This window comes from Jaminaea rosea (genome assembly GCF_003144245.1).
Source record: "Jaminaea rosea strain MCA 5214 unplaced genomic scaffold BDZ90scaffold_1, whole genome shotgun sequence".
Classification (NCBI taxonomy): Eukaryota; Fungi; Basidiomycota; class Exobasidiomycetes; order Microstromatales; genus Jaminaea; species Jaminaea rosea.
In genome coordinates, this window is record NW_020289975.1 from 456947 (window position 1) to 483806 (window position 26860).

At 59.3% G+C, this 26860-nt stretch overlaps 10 protein-coding genes across 10 annotated transcripts; 7 read left to right on the plus strand and 3 right to left on the minus strand.

Annotated features, from left to right (window-relative positions):
• Positions 1 to 7: 7 nt before the first annotated feature.
• Positions 8 to 1772, plus strand: BDZ90DRAFT_229097 (putative CDC10-septin). The gene is made up of 4 exons (XM_025504912.1): positions 8 to 191; positions 283 to 506; positions 591 to 716; positions 799 to 1772. The coding sequence occupies exons 1-4, from the start codon at positions 90 to 92 to the stop codon at positions 1316 to 1318; spliced, it is 972 nt and encodes a 323-aa protein (XP_025364675.1). The 5' UTR covers positions 8 to 89; the 3' UTR covers positions 1319 to 1772.
• Positions 1670 to 2120, minus strand: BDZ90DRAFT_257166 (hypothetical protein; the record flags this gene model as incomplete). Its single annotated transcript, XM_025507922.1, has 3 exons — positions 1670 to 1897; positions 1972 to 2036; positions 2105 to 2120. 3 exons carry the CDS (start codon positions 2118 to 2120, stop codon positions 1670 to 1672), a joined length of 309 nt encoding a protein of 102 aa, XP_025364676.1.
• Positions 2121 to 2603: 483 nt separating this feature from the next.
• On the plus strand, positions 2604 to 4916 carry BDZ90DRAFT_229099 (putative ATP2-F1F0-ATPase complex, F1 beta subunit). Its single transcript, XM_025504913.1, has 5 exons — positions 2604 to 2810; positions 3047 to 3093; positions 3184 to 3561; positions 3643 to 4128; positions 4212 to 4916. The coding sequence occupies exons 1-5, from the start codon at positions 2618 to 2620 to the stop codon at positions 4743 to 4745; spliced, it is 1638 nt and encodes a 545-aa protein (XP_025364677.1). The 5' UTR covers positions 2604 to 2617; the 3' UTR covers positions 4746 to 4916.
• Positions 4917 to 5159: 243 nt separating this feature from the next.
• Positions 5160 to 6936, plus strand: BDZ90DRAFT_235309 (putative chromatin assembly factor 1 subunit C). The gene is made up of 3 exons (XM_025507260.1): positions 5160 to 5838; positions 5922 to 5996; positions 6101 to 6936. The coding sequence occupies exons 1-3, from the start codon at positions 5261 to 5263 to the stop codon at positions 6828 to 6830; spliced, it is 1383 nt and encodes a 460-aa protein (XP_025364678.1). The 5' UTR covers positions 5160 to 5260; the 3' UTR covers positions 6831 to 6936.
• Positions 6937 to 8274: 1338 nt separating this feature from the next.
• Positions 8275 to 10589, minus strand: BDZ90DRAFT_225028 (Bromodomain-containing protein; the record flags this gene model as incomplete). Its single annotated transcript, XM_025504645.1, has 6 exons — positions 8275 to 8305; positions 8391 to 8977; positions 9116 to 9347; positions 9431 to 10235; positions 10284 to 10362; positions 10545 to 10589. 6 exons carry the CDS (start codon positions 10587 to 10589, stop codon positions 8275 to 8277), a joined length of 1779 nt encoding a protein of 592 aa, XP_025364679.1.
• A 243-nt stretch (positions 10590 to 10832) lies between these two features.
• Positions 10833 to 18132, plus strand: BDZ90DRAFT_229101 (putative TOR1-1-phosphatidylinositol 3-kinase). The gene has a single exon (XM_025504914.1). It carries the CDS (start codon positions 10898 to 10900, stop codon positions 18029 to 18031), a length of 7134 nt encoding a protein of 2377 aa, XP_025364680.1. The 5' UTR covers positions 10833 to 10897; the 3' UTR covers positions 18032 to 18132.
• Positions 18112 to 18676, plus strand: BDZ90DRAFT_3994 (hypothetical protein). Its single transcript, XM_025509557.1, has one exon. It carries the CDS (start codon positions 18192 to 18194, stop codon positions 18579 to 18581), a length of 390 nt encoding a protein of 129 aa, XP_025364681.1. The 5' UTR covers positions 18112 to 18191; the 3' UTR covers positions 18582 to 18676.
• Positions 18677 to 18690: 14 nt separating this feature from the next.
• On the plus strand, positions 18691 to 20576 carry BDZ90DRAFT_247649 (hypothetical protein). Its single transcript, XM_025507604.1, has 2 exons — positions 18691 to 19225; positions 19318 to 20576. The coding sequence occupies exons 1-2, from the start codon at positions 18771 to 18773 to the stop codon at positions 20360 to 20362; spliced, it is 1500 nt and encodes a 499-aa protein (XP_025364682.1). The 5' UTR covers positions 18691 to 18770; the 3' UTR covers positions 20363 to 20576.
• A 1130-nt stretch (positions 20577 to 21706) lies between these two features.
• BDZ90DRAFT_257172 (hypothetical protein) lies at positions 21707 to 24553 on the plus strand (the record flags this gene model as incomplete). The annotated part of the gene is made up of 1 exon (XM_025507923.1): positions 21707 to 24553. The coding sequence occupies one exon, from the start codon at positions 21707 to 21709 to the stop codon at positions 24551 to 24553; it is 2847 nt and encodes a 948-aa protein (XP_025364683.1).
• A 724-nt stretch (positions 24554 to 25277) lies between these two features.
• BDZ90DRAFT_257173 (MT-A70-domain-containing protein) lies at positions 25278 to 26718 on the minus strand (the record flags this gene model as incomplete). Its single annotated transcript, XM_025507924.1, has 4 exons — positions 25278 to 25373; positions 25467 to 25791; positions 25877 to 26541; positions 26614 to 26718. The coding sequence occupies 4 exons, from the start codon at positions 26716 to 26718 to the stop codon at positions 25278 to 25280; spliced, it is 1191 nt and encodes a 396-aa protein (XP_025364684.1).
• Positions 26719 to 26860: the final 142 nt, after the last annotated feature.

Genomic DNA, 26860 nt, shown 5'->3' on the forward strand with positions numbered 1-26860 from the left:
CTGGCTGCCCTCGTCCCCGCCCTCATCGTCCCAACCAACCAACACCCTTCCTTCCTACTTCACCCCTGCCCCTCCCCGCAGTAGCAAAGATGGATGCACAACAGACGACCCCTCTCTCTCAATACGTTGGCTTCGACTCGATCACGAGGCAGATCGAGAGCAAGCTGCTCAAGCGCGGTTTCCAGTTCAATGTACGTCCCGAGAAGCCAGCCTCAATGACCCTGGGCCCTAGTGCACCATCTCATCCCCTTGCACTCCTCTTTTCCCCCTCCTCTTTCACAGGTAATGGTCGTCGGTCAGACTGGTCTTGGAAAGTCCACGCTGGTCAACACCCTCTTTGCCTCTCACCTTATCGAATCCAAGGGTCGCCTCGAGGCTCACGAGTCGCCTCGCTCTACCACAGAGATCCACCCCGTTTCGCACTTGGTCGTAGAGAATGGAGTCAAGCTGAGGTTGAACGTCATCGACACACCCGGCTACGGGGACCAGGTCAACAACGAGAACTGGTGGGTAGCGACTGTGGTTCATTAAGGATGATGTGATGGCAGCGTGCGTAGTGACTTACACTTGGACCCCGCTCGCGCCTTCAGCTGGGACCCCATCATCAAATACATCAAGGACCAGCACTCGGCCTACCTCCGCAAGGAGCTCACTGCCATGCGTGACCGCTACATTACCGACACTCGTATCCACTGCTGCCTTTTCTTCATCAACCCGTGAGCGCAAAGGGACCGCCCAGCCCATTGATGACTTCTTCGCTGACACCATAAGCCCTTTCCCCTCCGCGCTCGCTCCCAGTACTGGCCACGGTCTCCGACCCATCGATGTCACTGTCATGAAGAAGCTGGCCGACGTAGTCAACGTCGTTCCCGTCATCGCCAAGTCGGACAGCCTCACCCTCGATGAACGCGATCTCTTCAAGGAGCGCATTCGCGCCGAGATGCAGTACCACGACATCCGCATCTACCCCTTCGACAGCGACGAGTACGAGGAGGAGGAGCGTGAGCTCAACGAGCGTATTCGCTCCTTGATCCCCTTCGCTGTCGTCGGCTCGGAGCGCAACGTCGTCGTTGATGGCAAGCAGGTCAGAGGCCGCAAGAACAGGTACGGGGTCATCAACGTGGAGAACGAGAACCACTGCGAGTTCGTGTACCTCAGGAACTTCTTGACGAGGACGCACCTGCAGGACTTGATTGAGACGACGGCGCTGAGGCACTACGAGGCTTTCAGGAGCAGGCAGTTGCTGGCACTCAAGGAGAGCAGCTCCAAGCAGCAGGCTGCCCAGCAGGCGCAGCAGCAACAGGCTCAGCAAGCGTAAGGGGAGGAAGGAGTAGCAGTGGTAGAGCAGCGAGTCGGAGGAGGAAGCTTCGACCTCAATACCCAACACTAATGGCCAGCGCCGAGCCTATTCTTGTCAATGGGCAGGCGCCCGCTCCACGAACACTCTCTCCCAACCCTCTACCAGACAGAGCTCGACAACTTCCTACCAGGCGTCGTTCCACTCCTTCTGTAATTGCCCTTGTGCAATGACCGTCTTCCGCCTCTCATCTAGCTATCTTCTTTGTCTCCTACTCTAGTCTTCTTGTTTCATGCGATATTTGCTCTCATTCGTCCGAAGCAGCGTGCCAAGCAGCGACTCTCGTTCTGCGATCCTCCTTGCAATGCCTCTCTACTGGTTGAAATCGTACACTTTCTTCCCGTAATATGCCAGCGCGACCAGGCCAAGCCCTGTCAGACCCTTGGGCACAGGACCCTTGGCGAATCTAGGCGCTGAGCTACCAAGAAGCAAGAGAGAGTTGAGAGCCGCGATCTCGTAGCCGTAGTCCTGACCTGTCTGGATTCGGCGACCTGCAAGGGCGTAAACGAGTCCTACGCCGACGCCTGCAATGAGGGAGGGCTGTATGTGCGAAGGTGCCCGTGAGAAGTGGTCAGTTGCGCTGTTGAGGCGTTAGGAGGGTCAGAGGTACCCACCCTCGAACGAGTGCGCATGAAGCCAATGGTGCCTCCGAGAGAGGTGAGAGCGGCGAGGGTGTAGGCTGGCCGGGTAGGCAGGGAAGCTGTCAGTCAATTCACCTGCTTGTGAGCATGGACGGCGACCGCTCACCTGGGTGCTCGGACATCGTGAATATGTGGCCGATATGGTCAGACGTTGAGGAGCGGCGAATGGCACGGGCTGACGTCTCGTCGTCATAATTGAGTAGGCCCAAGCACATCGTCGTGCAGCTGCTCTCTCTGTCACGTCGTCCGCGTGGCTCTTGTCATTGTCTGCCTCGGGTCGGGTCGTGGCCCAAGGTCGACGTTGAAGTGGGCCCGGCCCTCTCTCGGGCAAGGTCGGCGTCTGAGCCACGCACGCACGCTCGCTCGCTCAGAGTCGAGGGTGGCCTCGTCGTCGAGAGACTGTCCGTCGATTGGCTGGCTGGCTGGTTGGCTGGCTGGCTGGCACTCGAGACCGTCTCGGCGCCGCCCGCCGTGTGCCCGCCCGCCCGCCCGCCCGCCAGGGCCGCGCCCCGCTCTGCCTGCCTGGCTTCTTCTTCGTCGGCCGCCCGCCTTTCCTGACTTAGCTTCTCCTCACTACCACCCTCCCTTACCACCACTCCTCCTATCACCCATAATCACGATGCAGCGAATCGCACTGCGAGCTCCTCGCAACCTCGCGCGTCAGGCGCAGGCTGGCAACAGCGCTTCCAGCCGTGCTCTCTCGTCCTTCGCCAAGGCGGCCGTCGCACCCGCTATGAAGGCGCCCGCCGTTGCTGCTGGTAACGCTGCCCGCCCCTCGCTCGCTCGTATGGCGGCCAAGGCCCCTGTTCAAGGTGCGTACAGCGAGATGAAGTGAGGCGACCGAGATTGGGTGGTAAGGTCAGAAGGCACGGCAGAATTAGTGTCTCTCACTTTGAGGAGAGGGGCGCAGTAGGCTGCACGGGCGATGAGGAGTCGACATAGACGGTTGTGTACATGCTAGCAGAGCAAGAGGAGGGCTATTGAACCCTCACCCTCTGACACCATCGAGCGACATCATACTCACATTCGCTTTCACCCTGCTTCGCAGCTCGCGGCCTCGCTACCCCCGCTCAAGGCCAGATGGGTGCCGTCAAGGTAAGCAGCCAGTGACGCCGCCCACAACACACCCCTCTTCACTCTTTTCTCACACACGACCTCATTTTCGTCCCCTTCCTCGCCTCGCAGTCGGTCATCGGCCCCGTCGTCGACGTCCAATTCGACACCGAGGACCTCCCCGCCATCTACAACGCTCTCGACGTCCAGGACGTCAAGGGTGCTCGTCTCGTCCTCGAGGTCGCCCAGCACCTGGGTGAGAACACGGTCCGCACCATTGCCATGGACGGTACCGAGGGTCTCGTTCGTGGCCAGAAGGTCCTCGACACTGGTGCCCCCATCCAGATTCCCGTCGGCCCCGCTTGCCTCGGCCGTATCCTCAACGTCATTGGCGAGCCCATTGACGAGCGTGGACCCATCAAGGGCGTCAAGCAGTCGCCTATTCACCGTGAGCCCCCTGAGTTCGTCGAGCAGTCGACCGCTGCTGAGGTCCTCGAGACTGGTATCAAGGTTTGTAAAAGCGCGAGATGGGGTAGACATTGCCACCGGCCCTTTGCTGACTTGGGATTCACCTTTATGCTCGCTGCGCAGGTCGTCGACCTCCTCGCCCCCTACGCTCGTGGTGGAAAGATTGGTCTCTTCGGTGGTGCCGGTGTCGGCAAGACCGTGCTGATTCAGGAGCTCATCAACAACATCGCCAAGGCCCACGGTGGTTACTCCGTCTTCACCGGTGTCGGCGAGCGTACCCGTGAGGGCAACGACTTGTACCACGAGATGATCGAGACTGGTGTCATCAACCTCGACGGTGACTCCAAGGTCGCTCTCGTCTTCGGTCAGATGAACGAGCCCCCTGGTGCCCGTGCCCGTGTCGCTCTCACTGGTCTCACCATTGCCGAGTACTTCCGTGACGACGAGGGACAGGATGTGCTCCTCTTCATCGACAACATTTTCCGTTTCACCCAGGCTGGTTCGGAGACCTCGGCTCTTCTCGGCCGTATTCCCTCGGCCGTCGGTTACCAGCCCACCCTCTCCACCGACATGGGTGGTATGCAGGAGCGAATTACCACCACCAAGAAGGTGCGTTGTGCGCGAGGTAGCGAGGCTGTGCGGCCAGGCAGAGGTGCTAACCTCCTAATTTTACCTTCTCACGTGTCTCACAGGGATCTATTACCTCCGTCCAGGCCGTCTACGTGCCCGCCGACGACTTGACTGACCCTGCCCCGGCCACGACCTTCGCCCACTTGGACGCCACCACTGTGCTGTCCCGTGGTATTGCCGAGCTCGGTATCTACCCCGCCGTCGACCCCCTCGACTCGCAGTCTCGTCTTCTTGACCCCAAGGTCATCGGTGAGGAGCACTACTCGGTCGCTCTCCGCACCCAGCAGCTCCTTCAGTCGTACAAGTCGCTGCAGGACATCATTGCCATTCTCGGTATGGACGAGCTGTCTGAGGAGGACAAGCTCGTCGTCGAGCGTGCCCGCAAGGTCCAGCGTTTCCTGTCGCAGCCCTTCGCCGTCGCTCAGGTCTTCACTGGTATCGAGGGTCGCCTCGTGCCCCTGAAGGAGACGATCGACTCGGTCAAGCAGATCCTCGACGGCAAGCACGACTCGCTGCCCGAGGCTGCCTTCTACATGGTCGGTAACGCCGAGGAGGTCATGTCGAAGGCACAGAAGCTCAGCGCTGAGAGCAAGTAAAAAGGCATCAGCGGTAGCGTCTGAGCGGAGATGGAAAGGGGATTGATGGCTTTGAGGTATTCCTGTTGGTGGAAGAGGGGCGGCGGTGTGATCAAAGAATCGCGTTTCCATTCTCATCGCTGCTTGTATTCCCACCCAATCGTTCCTCTCCATCAATTCTCTCTGGTAGCAATAGCAGTAGAAACGAAGTGTTCACGGCTCGTCGTGTGATCTAGTGTGCTTTCAATGAGATGATGCAGGACTAGAGGCTCTCCGTCACGGGCAGGAGCTTTCGCTGGCTGGCCTGTCTTTGCCCAGGCTCGAGGAGCGGGAGGCGCCCGCACGCGAACGCGTCGAGCAGTCAAACGAGGCGGCGGACCGGGTCGTGCGCGAGACGGAGCAGCAGACGACGACGACGACGACGACGAGGAACGTCGGGCGAGCTCAAATGGATTGATTGAGCTTCCTTCTCATCCGCATCAATCACCTCGTTTCGCCTCAACAGCTAGTGTTTCACCCCTACTTGGTCGCCCACGATGACCTCTGCGGCCTTCGACAACGAAGAGATTGCCGCTTCGATGCAGCGCAGCGAGGAGTACAAGATCTGGAAGAAGAATTCTCCCTACCTCTACGACCTCGTCGTCACCCATGCCCTCGAGTGGCCTACCCTCACCTGCCAGTGGTTCCCCGACTCGGATCAACCCTTAGCTAGCACCAGCAGTAGTGGCAACTCTCGCTCCAGCGACAAGCCCTACACGACGCATCGCCTCCTCATCGGCACGCACACCTCGGAGCAAGACCAGAACTACCTCCAAATCGCCCAAGTACAGCTTCCCAATCGCGATGTGTCCCTCTCTGAGGCTCAGTACGATGACGACAAGGGTGAAGTAGGGGCGTATGGAGGCAATGCTGCAAGGGTCAAAATTGTCCAGAAGATCAATCATGATGGCGAGGTGAATCGCGCGAGGTACTGCCCACAGAACATCGACTTGATTGCGACCAGGACAGTCATGGGGCCGACGTACATCTTCGATAGGACAAAGCATAGCTTGAACCCTAGCACCGATGGCAAGTGCAGGCCGGATATGGTGTTGAAGGGGCAGAGCAAGGAAGGGTGAGTGCGCGACGGGCAACGTGAGACGAAAGCTGCAGCGTATATAGCGTGTATGCTGATGATACATTCCTTCACGCTCGCAGCTACGGATTGTCGTGGAGCCTGCTTAAGCAGGGTCACATCCTCGCCGCTTCGGAGGATACGACTGTCTGCCACTGGTAAGTGTGCGAGCTGTCAACATCGCAACGATCACGCGTTCACTTTGCTCATCTCCCTCTCCGTGTGCCGCCTTCTTCCCCACCTCTCTCTCTCTCTTCCGCAGGGACATCAACCAATACAAAAAGACTGAGCGTACCCTGCAACCTCTCCAGACCTACCGCGGTCACACAGCCTTCGTAGAGGATGTGGCTCACCACCACTTCCACGAGTCCCTCTTCGGCTCCGTAGGCGACGACCGTCAGTTCCTCATCTGGGACGACCGCAACCCTGGCTCTGCCGGTCCCAAGCAACGCGTAGCAGACGCACATGCTGGAGAGATCAACTCGCTCGCCTTCAGCCCTTCGAACGAATACATAGCCTGCACCGGTTCGAGCGACAAGACTGTGGGCCTCTGGGATCTGCGCAACACCAAGGTCAAGCTGCATAGCTTGGAGAGCCACACGGACGAGGTGCTGCAGCTGAGCTGGAGCCCCTTCCACGAGACGGTCCTTGCGTCTGCTGCGGCTGATCGTCGGGTGATGCTCTGGGACTTGAGTCGCATTGGGGAGGAGCAGACGAGCGAAGATGCGGAAGATGGGCCGCCCGAGCTAGTCTTTGTGCATGGTGGTCACACGGCCAGGACGACGGATATCGCTTGGAGCCCCGTGGCCCCTTGGCATATGGCGACTGCGGCGGAAGACAATATCCTGATGGCCTTTTGCCCGAGCGAGAATGCGCTGGGTGAGGCAGCGAGGCCGGCTGTTGGTGGGGCGGCTCAGACCAAGGCAGATGGAGCAGCACAGAAGGAGGGCGAGAAGGATGAGGACGAGGTGCCAGAGGGAGAGTTGGAGTGAGCAGGTGGTATGAAGGGTGCTCGAAATGTAGAAAGCGGGCAGGCAAGCAATCTACCAAGTCATGTCAAGTGAAGATTGGCTCATTACTTTGTCTCCAGCATTGAGTGTATCGAGTACATGTCTTCCGCTCAGCGAGGTCGAAGCGTCCTTCCCAGCGCTCGTCGCACCTTCCGCTCCTCCGACCCTTCCCCAATCCCCTCTCAACTTCACCTCGTAACGAAAAGCCGATACCGTTCCGTTGCGCCGATTGCCCATTGCGCCTTTGCCCGCGTCTCGTCGTCCACGCTCTTCTCAGCAAGAGCACGCAGCTCACTGCTCACAGGAGGGGGAGGAGCCATCTCCACGTCAATGACGTTCGTCCCGCGCTGAAGTCGCGCGCCACTGAGGTCCAGAGAAGCCACGCTCTGCGCTGCATTTGCCGGAAGAAGGGTAGGGTATGGTGTTGCGGGAGATCTGCTCGAACGCACTGCCTTGTGCGAAGAATCAGAAGCGAAGGCCGCTTTTTCATCCTCTTCATCTGCTTCCGCATCACTGCTCCCATCACCACCCTGTGCCGAGGCTGCGCTAGCCTCCGCCGCATTCCTGTGCCAGCGGAGCGGTATCGAGTATCCATTGACGGTCGCAGCGATGTAGGGTCGCCAGGTGCGCGTCCGAGACTTGGGGAGGGGAGGCGTGGCCAGCTCCATATCGCCGTCGCCATTGCTGTCTGTCACTCCGTTCACCCGGACGGGAGCAGCGTGGCCATTAGCTCTCTGCTGCACGGCGGGCGCTTCGTCGTCGTCATCCTCTCCCTCGGCGTCGGCGTCCGCTGAGGCATCAGCATCAGGATCGCCCTCGGCTGCTGTGGAAGCGTCTTGACGGGGAAAGTCTTGCACCTTGAAGAGGAGGATGCATTCTTGCGCTCTCGAGTGCCTCAGGCCAGTGCTTGTTATTCCGTTGAGCGAAGCAGTGCCCTCTCTGCTGGCATCCTCGCTGATGCCGTCATCATCAGCAACGCTGATTACAGCTTGCCTACTGTCTACGCCAACACCATCCTCATCCAGGTGCACAACCTTGCAGACGCTCTTGCGTCCTGCTCTCGCTCCCTTCAGCAAGACGAAGCTTTGTATTGCCGCCGGCCGTCTGATCGTGGTATCCTTCTCTGCCAGGTAGACGGACGGAGAGGCAAATGACGACGGAGGCACGGGTCCGGATAAGCGGCCTTGCTGTGATTTTTGTTGCTGTGGAGGATATAGCTGCTGCTGGGAAGTCCCAGTCGATGCGGAGGCATGGTAAGAAGGAGGGAAGGAGGGGCGTACGCCTGCTGACGCAGGAGGAAAACCCCCTGGCTGCTGCTGCTGCTGCTGAAGCGGACCGCCATGAGGGTAGTTTGGGTGAGGAACACCCCCGGGTAAGGTGGCATAGGAGCGAACAGCACTTGACGGCGAGCCGGCGGGGAAAGGGCTCATTGCGTGGGAATTGCGCTGCTGTTGATGCTGCATGGGAGGGAAGTAGCCGCCCGGTGTGCCTCCAGGAGCGCGCAGGCTAGGGGACGGGCCTGCCCCACCTTGGATCGGAGACCGACCCTGAGCAGGAGGACTACTGGCTCCTCCAGTCAGCATCTGAGGCGAGGCGCCGCGAGGCGCTGCACTGGTCGCGTTGCGAAGTGGTCGACCAGAAGCGGAGAGGGAAGGAGCTGAACTGGGCGTCGCCGTCGTTGCAGCTGGGCCTGGCGTGGGAGTCGAGGAGGGCATGCGCTGCTGATGCTGCTGATGCTGCTGATGCTGCTGATGCTGCTGTTGCTGGTAAGACGGAGATCCAGCGGGGCGCTGAGGTGCCGCCAGCGGCGAATGCACTGCACCAGTAGCGACAGGTGAGGCGGCGCCCGCTGGCGATGGCTCGGCCTTGACGCCTGGTGGGCCTGGAGCTGGCAAAGCTTGACTGCCGCTACTGCTGGGACGACCGGCCAACTTAATCTTAACGCGAGGCTGTGCGTGGCCATGTAATTGCGCGTGCTGTGGTTGCTGAGGCGTAGGTGGGGCAGGCGATGCTGAGCCGCCCGAGTCGTTTTGCATATACGGGGGCAAGACGCTTGCTCGAGTATCGTTTGGATCGAGGGTGAAGCCTTCGCTCAGTAGGCCAGGAATGACTTTGCCATCAAGGTGTTTCTGCGAAGGAAGGAAGGAAGGAAGGGAGGAAGGGAAGAGGGAGGACGGACGCGCGAGGGCGCAAGGGCGGACGGAGGTGGACGTTTAGACATCGGACGCTTTGCTTGCACGCCCATCCTGCTCTGGTGTCGAACTCACTTCAAGGGCATCGGCGTCCTGCCAGACGATGCTGTGCTGCTCGTTGTACCACTTGGCATTGGCAATCATGGCCCTGACGTCGGTCACAAAGGCAAAGGGCGTCTTGTAGCCTCTGGTGCGCACATTGTCCGTGATCTCCTTGAAGGAGACAGGAGCGGTGATGATGGTGTAGTAATCTGGGTAGTCTTCGCGACTGGGCAGTTCCCTAAAGAACTCAGAAGCAGAAGTCCCGCTGTGAGTGCACCAAGGGATGGCAAGGTCAGCCGATTCGAGTCGGTCCGAGTCGGTCTGCTGCGCCTCGAGCTAGCTACTCACTCTGGCTTTTTCAGTGACAGCAGCTCATTAGCCCAGCCCTTCATCTGGCTCTTGAGCTTTCGTCCCCTCCCACCTGGTCTCTTCTTCTTGGCCTCGAGATCACCGATGTCGCCCATAGTCACGTCGCCGTCGACGTCGCCGTCGTCCTCGCCCTCGGCGTCGTCATCGTCATGTACCCCAGCCTCGTAGACAGGCGAAGCCTTGCTAGCGCCGCGTGACGTGCTAGCCTTCTGTTCTTGTTTCTCAAGGTTACTAGGCTTGCGCTTGAGAGTAATGCGCGTACCCTTGCCTGACATTCCAGATGGTGATGACGAGACCGGAGCGGGGAGCTCCATGGGCGCCACTTTACCCGGTGACGGCGGCTGCGAGGTAATGGGCTCGACATCATCTGGACCCTCCTCCAGCAAAGGGAAGCTAGATTCCAGCTTGGTTGATGCGGCGTCTGGCGAGAGAACCAGGTCTGCAAATGCGTCTTTGATGATGCCATGTAGCGCTCTCGCCTTCAACCAAATGGGCGTGTCCTTGAGATTGTAGCGCTTGGCGTTCTGGCAAACAACCTCACAGTCGTGCTTTGCTTCTTCGAGAGAGCCATATCCTCTTGCAGCGAGCTTGTGTCGCACGTCTTCAAAGGTGAGGGGTCTTCGGATCACCTGGTGATAGTCTGCATAGAGCTCTGCATCGGGTAGGACGAGGAAGGGCTCGCAGAGGAGCGACTGCGGATCGTCGTCGGCTACGTCGCGGACGTGGTAGATGACATTGAGAAGCTTGTATCCTAGGCGGGCCACTTCCTCTGGCTCGGTAGGTCCTGTGCGGAGGTGAGAGGATGAAGGCTGCGATGACGAAGCTGAAGCACCTGCTGCTTCGGAGGCAGATGGTGGAGACGAAGCATCGACGTCTTGTCCGCCCTTTCTCTTTCGCGACCCTTCAATAATCTGCGCGGACGAGTGATGATAGCGTGTACGACCAGGCGATGTTGCTGTTAGCCGTGTGACCCAGAGCCAGCTACTTTATATGCTGCTGCTGCTGCCGCTCGACTCGTCCTTGGGGACGCGACGTGATGCATCCACGAGCCAGTGGCCGCCGCGCTCCGTCACTCGGGTCAGGGCCAACTCACATTCGATGCCAGTACGCCTGGAACATGGCCTCTGACCGGAGGCATTGCGGCAGAGGAGAGCGAGACGCTCCTTTCTTCAAAGTCGATGCGAATGAGCTCTCAGAGGGATTGGGCTAATGGTACAAAGCAGCTATTTCGCGCGGATCCCACTTCCCTCCCTTCCGCGTCCCCGCCCGACGGATCGTCTTTCTCCTCGCTCGCGTGGTGGTCGATCAGTCGACTGGCGCACGGCCCGCTGACGGTTGGGCGAGTTGAGGTCAAGTCGACCTCTCGCTCTCGCTCATTCCACTTTTCCTCTACACATCCCTCTTCAGCTTCTCGCAGCCGCCAATTGCTCGGCGCCTCTAGCAGCAATGCCTCCGTCTGGCGTTGCTCACGCGCCGGGCGGCCTCACAGCTGCGACTGCCCCATCGGCAGAGGTCCTCTCACGGATCTTTGCCAACCTGCGATCCAGAGATGAGCAGACACGACTCAGTGCTGCAAAGGACCTGGGCCAATATGTCACTCGTTCGTCATCAGAGGCATCCGGCGATGGTCTCTCGGCATTCAACAGTGACCTCAACAGACGCATCTTCGAGCTCACTCACTCGCCCAACGCTCACGAGAAGCTCGGAGGAATCGTAGCAATCGAGTCCCTCATTGACCTCGAGAGCGAAGACAACAGCGCAAGACTATACCGCTTCTATCAATACCTCAAACCCAATCTTCCTTGCAATGACGCCTCGGTGATGGTTGCAGCATCAAAAGCCTTGGGTAGAGTGTCCAAGTTCGGTGGTCACTCACTGGGCGACCAATTCATCGAGTTCGAAGTACTCAGAGCGCTCGACTTCCTGCAAGCTGGCGATCGCAACGAGTCGGGCAGATATGCTGCCGTACTAATCATTCGGGAGATGGCACGCAACGTCCCAGGCCTTTTCCACGTCTACGTCCCGCGAGTACTCGAGCGTATCTGGGTGGCCCTTCGCGACTCTCGCGTCCTCGTGAGAGAAGGCGCTGCAGAGGCGCTAGGAGCTTGCCTGCAGATCATTGCGCAAAGAGAGAAGCAAATGGGCTCACAGCTCTGCGAAATGATCTACGAAGAGGCAGAAAAGGGGCTCAAGACAACGCCGGTCGAGACCATCCACGGTAGCTTGATGGCGGTCCAGGAGCTCCTTCAACACTCCAAGAACTTCATGAGGACGCGATTCCACCGAGCCTGCGAGCTTATCCTCCGCCTGCACAAGCATAGAGAACCTCTCATCAAGCGTACCATCATCAGCCTCATCCCAGTCTTAGCCAACTATGACCCACACTACTTCGCGGACCAGCATCTCAACGCCGTCATGACGATGCTGACCGACCAGCTGCGCAAGGACCGGGATCGAGCGACGAAAGAGTCCATTGGCCAAACATTTGAAGCCATCGGACTCGTTGCAGCTGCCATGGGGACCAAGATGAAGCAGTACATCGACTCCATCCTGGCATGCGTCAAGGAGTCACTGCAATCTAGGGGCAAGAAGAATGCAGTGCCCGAGGGGCCCGTCTTCTTCTGCATCGGCTACCTCGCAGCTGCCGTCGGTCCACACCTGACCAAGTACATGCATGAGCTCCTCGACCTGATGTTCGCATGCGGTCTCAGCGAAGCCTTAGTTCAAGCGCTGGAGCGACTTGTGATCGCCGTGCCGCCCCTCCTTCGAGTCGTCCAAGACCGTCTCCTCGACATGCTGTCCCTGATTCTCATAGGGCAACACTACAGAGCATTGGGCGCACCAACACTTTACGCCAACGGCGACTCGATCAGCTCGACGCAGAGCAACGCCGCTGCCGCGGCAGCGGCAGCAGCAGCAGCTGCCGCATCGCAGAATGGACCAGAGAAGAACATCACCACAGTCGCCGTCGCCCTACACACATTGGGCTCCTTTGACTTTAGCGGGCATATCCTCAATGAATTCGCCCGCAACTGCACGCTGCCCTACCTCGAGGACGACCACGCCGAGATCCGCAAAGCGGCAGCAGTCACTTGTGCGCGTCTCTTTGTGCAAGACCCCATCTGCTACCAGACGAGCATGCACGCCATAGAGGTCGTCAACGACGTGCTGGATAAGCTGTTGACCGTTGGCATCGCCGACTCAGAGGCCGATCTGCGCTGGACGGTGCTCTCGGCTTTAGATGAGCGATTTGACCGGCATCTCTCTCAGGCCGAGTATGTGCGCTCACTCTTCGTCGCCCTCAACGACGAGGACTTCTCTGTGCGCGAGGTCGCCATTACTATCATTGGCAGGCTGGCCAAGCACAATCCGGCGTACGTGATGCCATCGCTGCGCAAGGCCCTCATCCAACTTCTGACCGAGCTCGAGTACTCGACCCTCAGCCGCACGAAGGAGGAAGCGGCTCGTCTGCTCACTGAGGTCGTCCGCGCGTCCTCTCGGCTCGTCAAGTCGTACGCTCTGCCAATGCTCGAGATTCTCTTGCCGCGAGCCAATGACCCTAGTCCTGGCGTCGCCGCCCGTGTCATGGAATGTTTGGGCGAGCTGGCGCGCGTGGGAGGCGAAGAGATCTCGCCTCACGTCGAGCAACTAGTGCGACTGGCGATAGAACAGCTCGCAGGGCACTCGGCGCAGGGATCGACTATGAAGCGTGACGCGGCGCTGCGTACTCTTGGCCTCGTGTCCTCCAACACGGGTCACGTCATCGACCCCTACCTCAAATACCGCAATCTCCTCAGCACCATCGTCAAGATCCTCAAGACGGAAACGACACCAGCCGTCAGACGCGAGACAATCCGTGTGATGGGCATCCTGGGTGCTCTTGATCCGTATCGCTACAAGGTGCTTGAGAAGCAGCCAGATGAGGGCGGCGCCGAGGCCAGCAAAGACTCATTGCCAACGGACCTTCTCGAGATGGCCATGACCATCGGCACTTCCTCCGAGGAATTCTATCAGAGCGTCAGCGTCGAGGCCCTCCTCGCCATACTCAAGGACCCTGCGCTCCCCACCCACCATCATGCAGTCATTGAGGCAGTCATGTACATGTTCAAGACGCAGGGCATGAAGTGCGTGCCCTTCCTGCCACAGATCATCCCAGCCTTCCTCAACGTCATCCGTTCCTGCAGCACGAGCTTGAGCGAGTTCTACTGGCAGCAGCTGGGCATCTTGATCACCATCATCAAGCAGCACGCTCGCAACTACCTGCGCGAGATCTTCCAACTCGTCCACGAGCAATGGAACACGACAAATAATGTGCACATTATCCAGCTTACGATTGTCTCCGTCGTCGAGGCCGTGGCTAAGGCGCTCGAGGGCGAGTTCAAGAGCTACCTCCCCATCTTGCTGCCGAACATGCTGCAAACTTTTCAGGGCGAGGTTGGTGCAAAGCAGCAGCCCACACTCATCCGGGTACTTCACGCCTTCTGTGTCTTTGGCTCGAGCATCGAGGAGTACTTGCATCTGATTCTCCCGCCCATTGTTGAGCTCTTCGAGCGGCCCGACGCATCAAATGTCTGCCGTCGCTCAGCCATCGTCACGGTCGGGCAGCTCACGCGCAAGGTCAACTTCTGCGACCACGCTTCTCGCGTCATCCACCCACTCGTCCGTGTGCTCAAGTCTGGCAGCCCAGAGCTTCGCAACCCGGCGATGGACACGCTTACGGCCTTGGCCTTTCAGCTTGGCGGGTCCTACGCCATCTTTGTGCCGGTGGTCGGCAAGGTATTGGCACAGCAGCGCATCCAGCATGCCAAGTACGATCAACTCGTTAAGAAGCTGCTTGCCGGCGAGAAGCTCAACCAGGAGACCGGGCCTGTCGACGGCTCACTCGATGACAAGGTCGAAGAGGCGCCACTTGCCGAGGCGACGAAGATGTCTGTCAACCAACTGCACCTCAAGCAGGCCTGGGACACATCCAAAGTTTCGACAGCAGAAGACTGGCGCGAATGGCTTCGTCGTATGGCCGTCGAATTCATGCGCGAATCTCCATCACACGCGCTGCGCGCCTGCCGCAGCCTGGCGGACGTCTACCACCCGCTTGCATATAGCTTGATGAATACGGCCTTCGTTTCGTGCTGGCCGGAGCTCTTCTCCCACTACCAAGAGGATCTCGTCAGATCCATCGAGGCGGCATTTGACGCTCCTGAAATCCCCGACGACGTCGTGATGCGCTTGCTCAACCTGGCAGAATTCATGGAGCACGACGACAAGGCGCTGCCCATCAACGTCCGACTCCTCGGGCAGAAGGCGTACCAGTTCCACTCTTACGCGAAATCGCTCCACTACTACGAGGCAATGTTTCTCGCAGAGCCGTCGGCAGAGATCGTCGAGAGCCTCATCGACATCAACAGTCGGCTTGGCAACCAAGATGCTGCCTTCGGTACTCTGACCTACGCCCGCGAGCAACTGGACATCATCCATCACGAGGAGTGGTTCGAGAAGCTCGGTAGGTGGGAGGAGGCCCTCGTCGCGTACGACCGCAAGGCTAGTCAAGGCGACGACGACCTCGAGTCCACGTTCGGGCGCATGAGGTGCCTTCACGCCCTCGGAGAGTGGGAGCACCTCTCGACACTGGTGCAAGAGAAGTGGGTCACGTCCTCCAGCGGCGAACGCACCCAGATGGCTCCCTTGGCGTGCGCTGCGGCCTGGTCGCTGGGCCAGTGGGAGGTAATGGAAGACTTCATAGGGTCGATGCGCTCCGACTCATCTGAGCGGTCTTTCTATCGTGCCATCCTGCACGTCCACCGCTCGCAACGGGCGCAAGCCAACAAGCACATTACCCGCGCTCGTGACTCTCTCGATCAGGAGCTTACGGCCCTCATCAACGAGAGCTACAGCAGAGCATACGGCCTGATGGTCCGCACACAGATGCTCTCGGAGCTCGAGGAGGCCTTGACGTACAAGCTCGACTTCCGCGATCAGCCTGACCGCCAGGCCACCATGCGCAGCACATGGATGAAGCGACTCAAGGGCTGCCAACCGGACGTTGAGGTTTGGCAGCGCATCTTGTCTGTTCGTAGCATCGTCTTGACGCCAGCAGACGATACAGACACATGGATCAAGTTCGCCAATCTGTGCCGCAAGTCCGGCAGGATGGTCCTCGCAGAAAAGACGCTCAACTCGCTGCTTGGTCCTGAATCGGCAGCGATGGATCCTCGCTCGCCTATGGGCCCGAAGGCCCCGCCGTCGGTCATTTATGCTCATCTCAAGTTCATGTGGGCCAGTGGGGCCAAGCTCGAGAGTCTCAACTACCTGCGCGACTTCACTGTCAATCTCGCGGAGGATCTCGGTCTGCACGGCGTCGATGAGCGAGGCAATCCGATCCAGCCTGATTGGCAGGCCTCACCCCGTCTCGCTGACTACGGACGCTTACTTGCTCGCTGCTTCTTCAAGCAGGGAGAGTGGCAGGCGGCCCTCAACGAGGACTGGGTGACGGACGACTCGCTGGACGTCATTGATTCGTACCGACGCGCTACCGAGCTTGATCGAGGCTGGTACAAGGCATGGCACGCCTGGGCCTTGGCCAACTTCGATGTCATCTCTCATCACGAGCGACTGGGCAGCAACATCACAACGCAGATGATCGCCGCAAGCATCGTGCCATCGGTGCGTGGCTTCTTCCGTTCCATCGCCTTGGCTAGTGGCAACTCGCTGCAAGACACTCTGCGTCTGCTCACCCTCTGGTTCAAGTTTGGATATCAGGAGAATGTCGCCGAGGCTGTCTCGGAGGGCTTCTCGAGTGTCGTCGTCGATACGTGGCTCGAGGTCATCCCGCAGATCATCGCTCGTATCAACGCTCCCTCGCTGAAGGTTAGACGACTGATCCATCATCTCCTGTCGGACGTCGGCACGGCTCATCCTCAGGCTCTGGTATACCCGCTCACTGTGGCAGCCAAGTCGCCGAGCCACCAGCGCATCCAAGCGGCCATGGCAATCATGGACAATGTGCGCGAGCACAGTCCGCGCCTAGTTGAGCAAGCTCTCCTCGTCTCAAACGAGCTCATCCGAGTTGCCATTCTCTGGCATGAGCTCTGGCACGAGGGCCTCGAGGAAGCCTCCCGCCTCTACTTCACCGAGCGCAACATCGACGCCATGTTCGCCACGCTGGAGCCTCTGCACGAAGCACTGGAGAAAGGACCAGAGACGCTGCGCGAGACGTCCTTCGTACAGACGCACGGCCGCGACCTGGCCGAGGCGCGCGAGTGCGGGCGACGTTACCGTCAACACAGCGAGATCAGCGATCTGAATCAGGCGTGGGATCTTTACTATCACGTTTTCCGTCGTATCGCCAAGCAGCTTCCTGCCTCGAACTCGGTACAGCTCGATCTGCAGTATGTCTCGCCTAAGCTCCTCGCTCTGCGCGACCTCGAGCTTGCCGTGCCGGGCACGTATCACTCAGGTCAGCCCGTAGTGCGTATCAGCAACTTTGAGCAGATCGTCCTCATCATCGCATCGAAGCAACGCCCGCGTCGTCTCAAGATGAAGGGCAGCGATGGGCGAACGTACCAGTATTTGCTCAAGGGCCACGAAGACTTGCGTCAAGATGAAAGAGTCATGCAACTTTTTGGTCTCGTCAACACGCTTCTCTCCATCGACTCGGAATGCTACAAGCGCCGCCTCGACATTCGTCGCTTCCCTGTGATCCCCCTTTCGCCTAATACGGGTATGCTGGGCTGGGTCGAGAATACGGACACGCTGCATGTGCTCATCAAGGAGTACCGTGAGCAGCACAAGATCCTGCTCAACATCGAGCATCGACTCATGGTACAGATGGCGCCCGACTATGACCACTTGACGCTCATGCAGAAGGTAGAGGTTTTCGAGTACGCACTGGACAACACGCCGGGACAAGATCTGTATCGCGTGCTGTGGCTCAAGTCGCCGAGCTCTGAAGCGTGGCTGGAGCGTCGTACAACGTACACTCGCTCCCTCGCTACTTCTTCCGTCGCCGGCTACATTCTCGGTCTGGGCGATCGTCACCCAAGCAATCTGCTCCTTGACCGTCTCAGCGGCCAGATCGTACACATCGACTTTGGTGACTGCTTTGAAGTAGCATGCCATCGTCCCAAGTTCCCAGAGAAGGTGCCTTTCCGCCTCACCCGTATGCTCGTCAACGCAATGGAGGTGGGCGGGATCAAGGGTACATTCAAGGTGACTTCGGAGAACTCGATGCGCGTACTCCGCGACAACAAGGAGAGTGTGCTCGCCTTGCTGGAAGCCTTCGTACACGATCCGCTCATCTCGTGGCGACTGGTGACCGACGACGCGACCAGCGAGCCACAGCGTGCTCCAGACGCTTCAGAGCATGAGGCAACACGTGAGGGCCTACAGAGGTTGAGCCAGGCAGGCGACGTACGCAATCAGAGGGCGTTGGAGGTCGTTAGGCGTATTCAGAATAAGCTCAACGGGCGAGACTTTGGGCCTCAGGTCTTGACGGTTCCGCAGCAGGTGGAGAGACTGGTCAGAGAAGCACGATCGACGGAGAATCTCGCAGTGGCTTTCCTGGGTTGGTGCTCCTTCTGGTGAGGCGGCTAGAGCGCTACGATCGACTCCAACAATCCTTGTACTATTACAGCGCCTCGATGCAATTGAACAATCTCATGACTCCAGCTGCGCTTGCGATGTGGAGAGGGCCGTGCATTCGCGCGAGCGTGGGTGCGAGCATGCTGGCATCGACCAACAAGTGATGCGCTGTATCGAGTTCGCCGTCCATCGCAGGCTGAGATTGAGCTTTTGTGGTGGCGACTCGGTTGGCTCTTCTTCGCAGGCGCCCCGGTTGGCTCTTCTTCGCACGCGCCCTCCCTCTCGCCCCCTCATCTTTGCCACCAGCGTGCGTCTCTGCGTTGGTGTCTGCGCTGTGAGAGCCAGCCAACACGCCAAGCGACTAAAATTTGGACTCCCTCTGCCCTTTGACTGTTCGTGGGGCGCGACGGCGTTCGCAGGCGTCCTCCTCCGCGGGGACACACGGACGCCGACGTGGATGGGCACTGAGGCAGAGCGAGCCTTGGTGCGTGGCCTGTGGCCTGGCCTGGACTCACTCGGCGCCTTGACGGACTTGGCCCACGCTCTCTTTTGAAAGCAGCGCAAGAACAAGATCAACGACCTTGAAAAGCCAAAACGGGCGCATCAATCCTTCTTACCTACCTCCCCACTACCATTCACCCAGGCACCGTTCCCCCCCCTGATCCGCGGCTTTGCTCCCCCAAATTCCTCTTCCCTTGTTCTCCCTCGTCCCGCTTCGTGTCACCTTCCTTAGAGCATAAGGATGTCGTCGTCTGCTGTCGCACCTTCGGCCTCTGAGGCTATCCCACGCAAGTCGAGCACAACCGCTTCGTCCAACAAGAGTGATTTCCCGACCGCCGACGTCCGCTATTCGACGAGACAGGCGAAGGCATACAAGAAGGAGGACCTGCAGCAATTCAACGTCCCTGAGCTCACGATCAAGGACCTTCTCACCGCCATCCCCAAGCACTGCTTCGAGCGTTCGACTAGCAAGTCGTTCATCCACCTCCTCGGAGACTTTGTCATCGTAGCGGCTCTTGGCTATGCTGCCACTTGGATCAACCCGACGATCGCTTCGACCAACTGGGAGGCTTCCCCTCTCACTCCTTACATCTCAGCCTCGGTCCAGGCCAGCGCCGCCAAGACTGTAGGATGGGCTTCTTACTGGTGGTGGCAGGGTCTTGCCATGACTGGCATTTGGGTCGTCGCCCATGAGTGGTGAGTTGTCTGACGAGGCTGGGTCTGCAAATCAATTCTTGTCTCGCATGATGTACTCACCTGTTTCACCCCTCACCTCGCTCTCCTCGCAGTGGCCACCAAGCCTTCTCGCCTTCCAAGACTATCAACAACACCGTCGGCTGGGTCCTTCACTCGGCTCTCCTCGTTCCTTACCACTCGTGGCGTATCTCTCACGCTCGTCATCACGCTGCTACCGGTCACTTGACTCGTGATGAGGTCTTCGTCCCCAAGACGCGTGCTCAGAAGGGCCTGCTCCCTCTGCGTCCCGCTGAGACTTCTCAGTCGGACGCCGAGGACGAGCAAAACGTCAACGAGGCACTTCAGGGCTCGCAGAAGGAGCAGGAGATTGCCAATGCACCTGCTCAACCGCCTATTGAGGAAGAGACGTGGGGCGAGTTCCTCGCCGAGCTCTTCGAGGACGCTCCCGCGTACGCCTTCATCTATCTCCTCGTTCAGCAGCTCTTTGGCTGGCCCATGTACCTGCTCAAGAACTCGTCTGGTCAGCTCCACTACCCCAAGGGCACCAACCACTTCAACCCCGAGTCCATCATCTTCGACAAGCGTCACCGCAGCCAGATCATCGTCTCTGACATCGGCATCGCTCTCACCATTGGCGCCCTCGCCCTCGCTGCCCACATGACCTCGTTCCGCGACGTCATTGCCTACTACGGTATCCCCTACATCTGCGTCAACCACTGGCTGGTCATGATCACCTTCCTCCAGCACACCGACCCCATCCTTCCTCACTACAGCGCCGACGCCTGGACTTTCCCTCGTGGCGCCCTCTGCACCATCGACCGCAAGTGGCTCGGCCCTATCATCGGCCCCTACCTCCTCCACGGCATTGCCGAGACGCACGTTGCGCATCACATCAGTTCCAAGATCCCTCACTATAACGCATGGGAGGCCACTGAGGCTCTCAAGCAGAGGCTCGGCGAGCACTACCACTGCGCAGAGGAGAACGTGTTTGTCTCCCTGTGGAAGACGGTGCGCAAGTGCAGGTTCATTGACGAGAACGACAAGGTCGCCTTCTACCGTGATGCGCACGGCGTGCCTACGAGGGTAGCCAAGGATGTCGACGGTGGGTCGGACTCAGGGTTGGCTCTGTCCGAGTAAGCGCCTCAAGGTCGAGCGGTCAATTGGTGGTCGTCCGAGGCTACACACGCATATAGAGTACGATGTCCCCTCTTCATCCATCACTCTCCCTTGCTCCTGCTTCCCTCAGGAAGCTGTTTCTTCGCATCACTCTCCACTCGTCCAACCGATTTCGTGCACTCACTTCTCTACTCTAGAATGTCTGCTCATCACAATAAAGATATGCTCTTCATTGCCCAGCACCGCCTCAGACGGCACAGCCTGACGCAAAGTAGCACATCTCGTCCCCCTCGCCGTCATCACCGCTGCTCAATCCCTTTCTTTCCCCTCGATTGCTCTCCTCCATCGTCGGTCAGTCGCCGCGTCGACTTTAGCCTCGGTCTCTGGCAGCGCCGCCAAACTCCAAGTCTCGAGCCCGCCTCGTGGCAAGCAAGCCCTCGCCTGAGTCTCGCCTCCTGGTTCGACGCCGCGCTTGCGGAGGCGGCTATGGGCTGCGCTCTGGCCCTTGCCTGGCGCGCTCGCCCTGCTTGCCCTCTAAGCCCGCCCGCCCGCTAGCTGCCGTCGTCAGTCTCCGCCAATTGGCTGCTCAGAGGTGCTCTACGGACTCGCGACGCCAGCTTGTTTGCTCCCGGGCAGCCCTCTGTTTCACTTCACCCTCATTCGTCGTCTCGAACGAGACGCGCGCTGTTGCTGCTGCTACATTTTCTTCTTCGCCCTTTCACCTTTGATCCACCTCCATCATCATCCTCGACAATTCGCTGCAGCGAAGACAGACGGCGACGAGTTGCCGTCTGAAGATTCACCGCGCCAACCCGCGCTCACAGCCCCGCACGCCCACTGCACAAGACACTTGAGCAAAACCCTCCTTGGATATCGACGCCCCTCGCCCTCTCCCCTCATTGCCGCCACCATGCTCGAGGCTCTCTAGGCTCCAGCGCGAGCGTGCGCCTCCTATCTGCATCAGCTATACCATCGAATTCGTCAACACTTCATCATCATCATCTCGGTCGCCGGTGCAGCTCCGGTAGAGATCCATCCAAGCTCTACTGCCTTCGCTCTCTCTTCGCCGACTCAGAGGTAGCGTTCCCTTCCACTTCTACTTGCGGACAGCAACCTCTTGTCTCCTGCTTCGCTTCCTAGCGCCACCTTACACAACGAGCGCCGGCCGCTCTCTCGAGGCCCTTCGACCCCGTGTCCGCGGCGCGGTAACCTGTACAACCGCTTGTCGCCACTTCTCAATCTCGTCCCTACTATTCCGGCTCGGTGACGGCTCGCTTAGCAGCAAGCCACTCGATCACCAGTTGCACCACGAGTATCGCTCGAGCATCCTCCTCTCCGAACCTACAGCCGCGCGCATCCGCAACCATGCTCGCTCTCCATCAGCATACAGACAAGTCTTCGGCGTCGTCCTCCTCTTCTTCCATTGAGTCGCTGGAGGACGACCTCGACTGTGACGTCGAGCCGCCAGAGAACGAAGCAGAACCCATTGACATCCCTCGCCCAGCAACCTGCTTACGCCCACCATGCCTTAAGAGGACCGGCTCCAGCCCTTCTCAGGGCTCACCCCTCATGCAGGGTGCGTCTTCTCCGCCTGCCATGTCATGGTCGCCGCCCCCCTCGTCTTCCTCCGGTCGATCTGTCTCCTCACCAACACCTTCGACTGCGCAAGTCTATTCCTACTCCTTCTCCACACCCCGCTGCTTCTCTGCCACCAACAGCGGCACAGCCACACCGCGCCACGTCCACTTCGATGCCGACCCGCCAGAGGCATTTGATACCCACTCGGCGCAAGATTACGACCGCTCGCAGATTGAATGCACGCAAGGTGGATCCGAATTTGACCTGAGGCTGCCGTCAAAGTGCAAGAGGTACAATGGCGACGGAGAGGAGGAGATCTCAGAAGCAGAGGATGACGAGGATGAGGGAGCATTCTCTGAGACTGGATCGGCTACTTCGAACTCGTCCTTTGGTCGATCGCCCCCCCTCGGCGTCCACGGCAGCACGGGTTGGGCTTGCCTCAAGAGGGGCTCTGTCATTGGCGGTCTCTCCTCGCGAGGTAACAACTCGACTGATCCGTCATCGACGTTGACCACTGGCGCGAGCGAGCTCAGCAGCCTCCCCTCACGAGGCCTGCGCACAGTCGGCGCCCTCTCTGGTCGGGGCATCCTCAGCTGCACAGCCGCACCACCGTCCCTCTTCGACGAACGCAGCGGTAAGCTCGGCTCAGTCGACGACAGCAGCGGCGACGATCGCACCAAAACTCCCAGTAGCAACAACAGTGTCAGTCAACAGTCGTCCACATCAGACGTGGATGAAGACGACGGTGGAGCTGCAGCCTTCGAAGCAGCCGTCCTGGCTCGCCACTCCACCAAGTCACCAGATGCCACGCCCAAGCCTAGTCCCAGTATTGTGCCGCGATGGGCAAGATGTACGGACTACTTTGCCGAGCCTGCCGCCGAGGATCACGAGGTGAAGCCTGCAACAATGAGTCTCTCAGCTGTTGAAGCGTCTCCTGAAGCGCGCAGCCTCGAAGGAGCTTCGAGGGACGCTGAGGTCCACGACGGTCGACGCTCGCCGCCGTCAAGCGAGTCGTCTTCACGAGGCGGAGATGCATCTGCAAGTACCTCTGTAGAACACACGCCCAGGATGAGCCCATCTTCCTCCGCCGCTCTGTCTCCCCTGCTCGTCGACACGGTGCGAGACGGCAGCCCTCCTGCGGCAACCAGGATCGACATCGATCCCGGCCCTGCATCCTCTTCATCACCACTCGTCGACACGCTCGCCGCGACGCCTGCTCCAGCCAACGAAACTATGTCACGGCGCCCTTCTCTGAACCGCCCACAAGCCTTTTCGGGCGTTTCGGCAGCGGAAACGAACTCCGTGACCGTCGCTAGCGCTCCCCTCGACGCCCAGCATGACAGCGCCTCATCCGCCTCCCCCATATCAAGCCGCTGCTCCAGCGTAGAGCCTACCTACCACCCGCAGCTCTGGAGTAGTAGCAGCTGCGGCGAAACAATCAGCGACGAGGGAGCAACGACGCCGAGCAGCAACAGCAGCACCACCAATATCAACAGCCCAAGCGCATTTGCTGTCACACAGGGCGGAGAGTGGTCTAGCTGTACGTCTCCAGATGTCGGGCCCGTGAAGACTGTCGTTGCAGTGACGGGGCAAGAGCAGGGGAATGCTGTGGATAAGACACCAATGCTCCAGCACCACAGCTCAAGTCAAGCGGCACAGGGGCTGCATCCTAACGAGGACGAGGCCGACAGCGCCGGATCCCCATCGCAAGAGTCCGATCCGTCCACTATCACTCAACAGCATCACTTCGCCGACAACCTCACAGTGGACAGCGACGTCTCGTCAACCACCCTTCCAACCTCACCTTACTCCCACTCGCACGGCGTCCCCGTCCTGAGCAAAGCCATCTCCCGCATGCAAATGCTTCAGCGGACAGACAGCAGCACGAGCAGCCGTTCGGATCATTCTCCTCTTGCTGGCACCTCGTCCGCAGACGAGGAAGCCGTCGCAAGCCATGATGACGAGCTTGGTCTTCCTGCAACAAGCCATCGAAAGTACAGAAGCGAGTCAGCGAGCGCTAGCGGAAGCCGTACGAGTAGCAGGAAATGCTCGGCCACGTCGTCGACTTCATCGTCGCGACGCCCATCGTCGTCTTCTTCCCCCGCTGCCACTGCGGCAGCAGCAGCACGCAAGGCCCGCTTTTGGGGCAGTGAGACGGACGCCTCCTCCCCACGCATCAGGCAGTGGGGTTCCGTGGCTATGGAGGCAAGCAGTAGCGCGGATAGCGCAATGAGCGCTAGCGGCAGTCGAAGCGCGAGTGGAAGCGGGACCGGCAGTGGGGGTTTGTGTAGCCCTTCCTACGAGGCGGCACCGACAATGCACGACGAAGAGGACACACTCGGTTCTTCAGGGTTCGGACGTCGTGCCGCCTCCACCTCTTCCTCGTCAGACGACAAGAAGGAAAGGCGTCGCAAGTCATCCTCCTCTTCGCGTTCGCGCAAAGAAAGGGAGCGTGAACGAGCAGAAGCCTGCTCACTAGCAGACGATGAGGACGCGGGTTCCTTCTTCCCTCGCAGCACCACAAGCAGGGGAAGCAGTCGAGGTCGCAAAGCCACTGCGGGCGCTTCGCTGGGCTCATCGTCAAGCTTTTCATCCAGCGCATTTGAGGACGAGGGAGCTTTGGGAGGATTTTGAGGTAGGGCAAGACGGGGAGGGTGTGGAGACGCGGCGGTTCCTTTTCCTCATCTGTCTGCGCCTTTCCCCTTTTCTCCTTATCGATTCACCCCATTTGTACGCACGTGCTTGCACGGATTACACACACATCACATCACACACACACACACACACACACAGACAAATCAAGATCGAGCTACAAGACTTCTTTGCAAGATTTGACTGGCAAAAGGCGTGATAGAGGCGCGGCTGAGCAGACCCCAGATGCACAAGGCTCAGCCGTCGCGCCCTTTTCCCGTAGCCTGAGACGCACGAGGGGAGGGCTACTTGATTCAAAGTAGACCCACTGTGTCGCCATAGAACGTCGTCACTGCTCAGTGCTTCGTCGCATCCTTCCTGACCATGCCCTGCTGCGTAATCGAGTCCCTCGTGTGGGAAAGTGACGCCGCGAGGCGACCGCAGGAGAGGCTGTGATGACCACTCTCTGCCTTTGCTCTGCAGCTCAATCAGTTTGACGGTGACATTTTCCTCGAGGAGGGGCTCGAGGACGTCTCTGATGGCCAGAAGATTGAGAATGAAGAGATCAGAGGGACCGGCAGGAAAAGGAGACTGATCTAGGGGAGTTGAACCGCTGCGCTGGGCCGCCGCACTGGCAGACGGGGCCATCGGTATCAGGCACGGCGGGTGGGACACATGGCTTTGAGGATGAGGGCAGCACTCTATCTGAGGAGTCTGGCGGTCGTCATCATCCTCTTCGGCCGGCTGCTCGTGTGTTGCCAGGCGCGCCCATGCCCCCACGAGCACGATAGGCATCGAGTCGCTCTTGGAGCTCCGGTTCGTGCTGAGCGAAGAGCGAAGAGGAGAAGAGCAGTCGAGTCAGCATAGAAGATCCTACCCACCAGAGTTGCGACCTGCTTCTCGCGCGCATACTTACTATCACATCCTCCTTCAACTGATTGCCCACGGTTAACCACCCACTCCTTGCATTATGCCTCCTGCCGAACAACTCCAGCTTCCTCCCTCCAGGGCACATCCTCTCGATCAGACCGTACACTTCGTCAGGCTTGCGCGATGTGTCGCGCACCTCGGAGACGAGGACGTCAGAGTCGAGGCCTAGGTGGGCCCAAGCTGGGATGGGGGAAGAAGAGGAGCGGGACTTGGCGCCGATGAGGCAGTGCTCTTTGGTGTGGTTGAGCCAGTGTCCAGTACGGCCGGTGCGGATGAGACGCTGCGTCTGGCCCGTCTTGATCCAGACGAGTCTGCGGTGGTAAGGACGGCGGTGACTATGTCAGCATACGCGCTATGTAAAGGTGACGCCCTTCGTAACAGCTGCTCGCCACTCACTCGTCCACCCTAGCATAACCCCAATGCTCCAGCAATTCTCTACCCAGCTCCATCGCTCTCCCCGTCACCCAGAAGAAGATGAAACCTTCGTCCTGGAGCTGCTCGATGGGCATAGCGCGTATATCGGCATCGGTCATTGTGCCGTAGGGGAGGGACATGTGGATGTCGAATGCCGAGTCCTGGACAATTACGTCGAACTTGCCCAGGACGGTGAGGTCAAAGAGCTTGAGGTCCGCATTGAGGAGTTGAGCTGGATGACGGTGCGAAGACGTGGGCGAGGAGGGGACAAGCCAGGATTGGAGGCCAGCAGCGCTCAGCGCCTGGCTTGGATGCTGTACAGCCAGCTCAGAAAGGGCGATGGCGTCCCCCTTTGGTGGTGGTTGAGACCAGTTGGCATTGGACGATTTCCATTCATAAGGAGGAGCAGATGGGTGTACCGTAGGGAGGAAATGCATGTACTTGCACATTTGGAGTCGATGGCACCCCGATAGGTAGGAGCAGTGGCCGAAGGCCACGTCTGTCTGCGGGAAGCGAAGGATCTCAAAGTGGATATCGCTGCAGTGCGCGGGATGAGAGGTGCCTTCGCCCTTGATCTGGGCTTGCTCGCAGTCTTCGAGGGTGAGATGATGGCAGAAGCGCTGATGGGCGTTGTGAGGTGGTTTGTACTGAGGGCAAGCAAGGGTGGTAAGCGTCAGATGATCAACATTCATCAGCTAGGTAGTGAGAAGCGCACTCACCAGCTTGGCTAGCAGCAGATCCTTTGCAGTGGGCTTGGCAAGGATATCAGAGTAGATGGCCGCCGTCGCGCACTCATCAGCGTCATTGGCATTGGCGAGGGCCATAGCAGCTGCTGCCACGCTCAATGGTAGTCGTGGTAAGGGAGCAAACCAAAGTGTTGGTTTGTTGCCCTCGGCTCCCGTCTCGTCTGTCCGCCGCGTCTTGGCGTCGATGCGAATCCATCGGACGAAGGAGACGAGTGGAGGC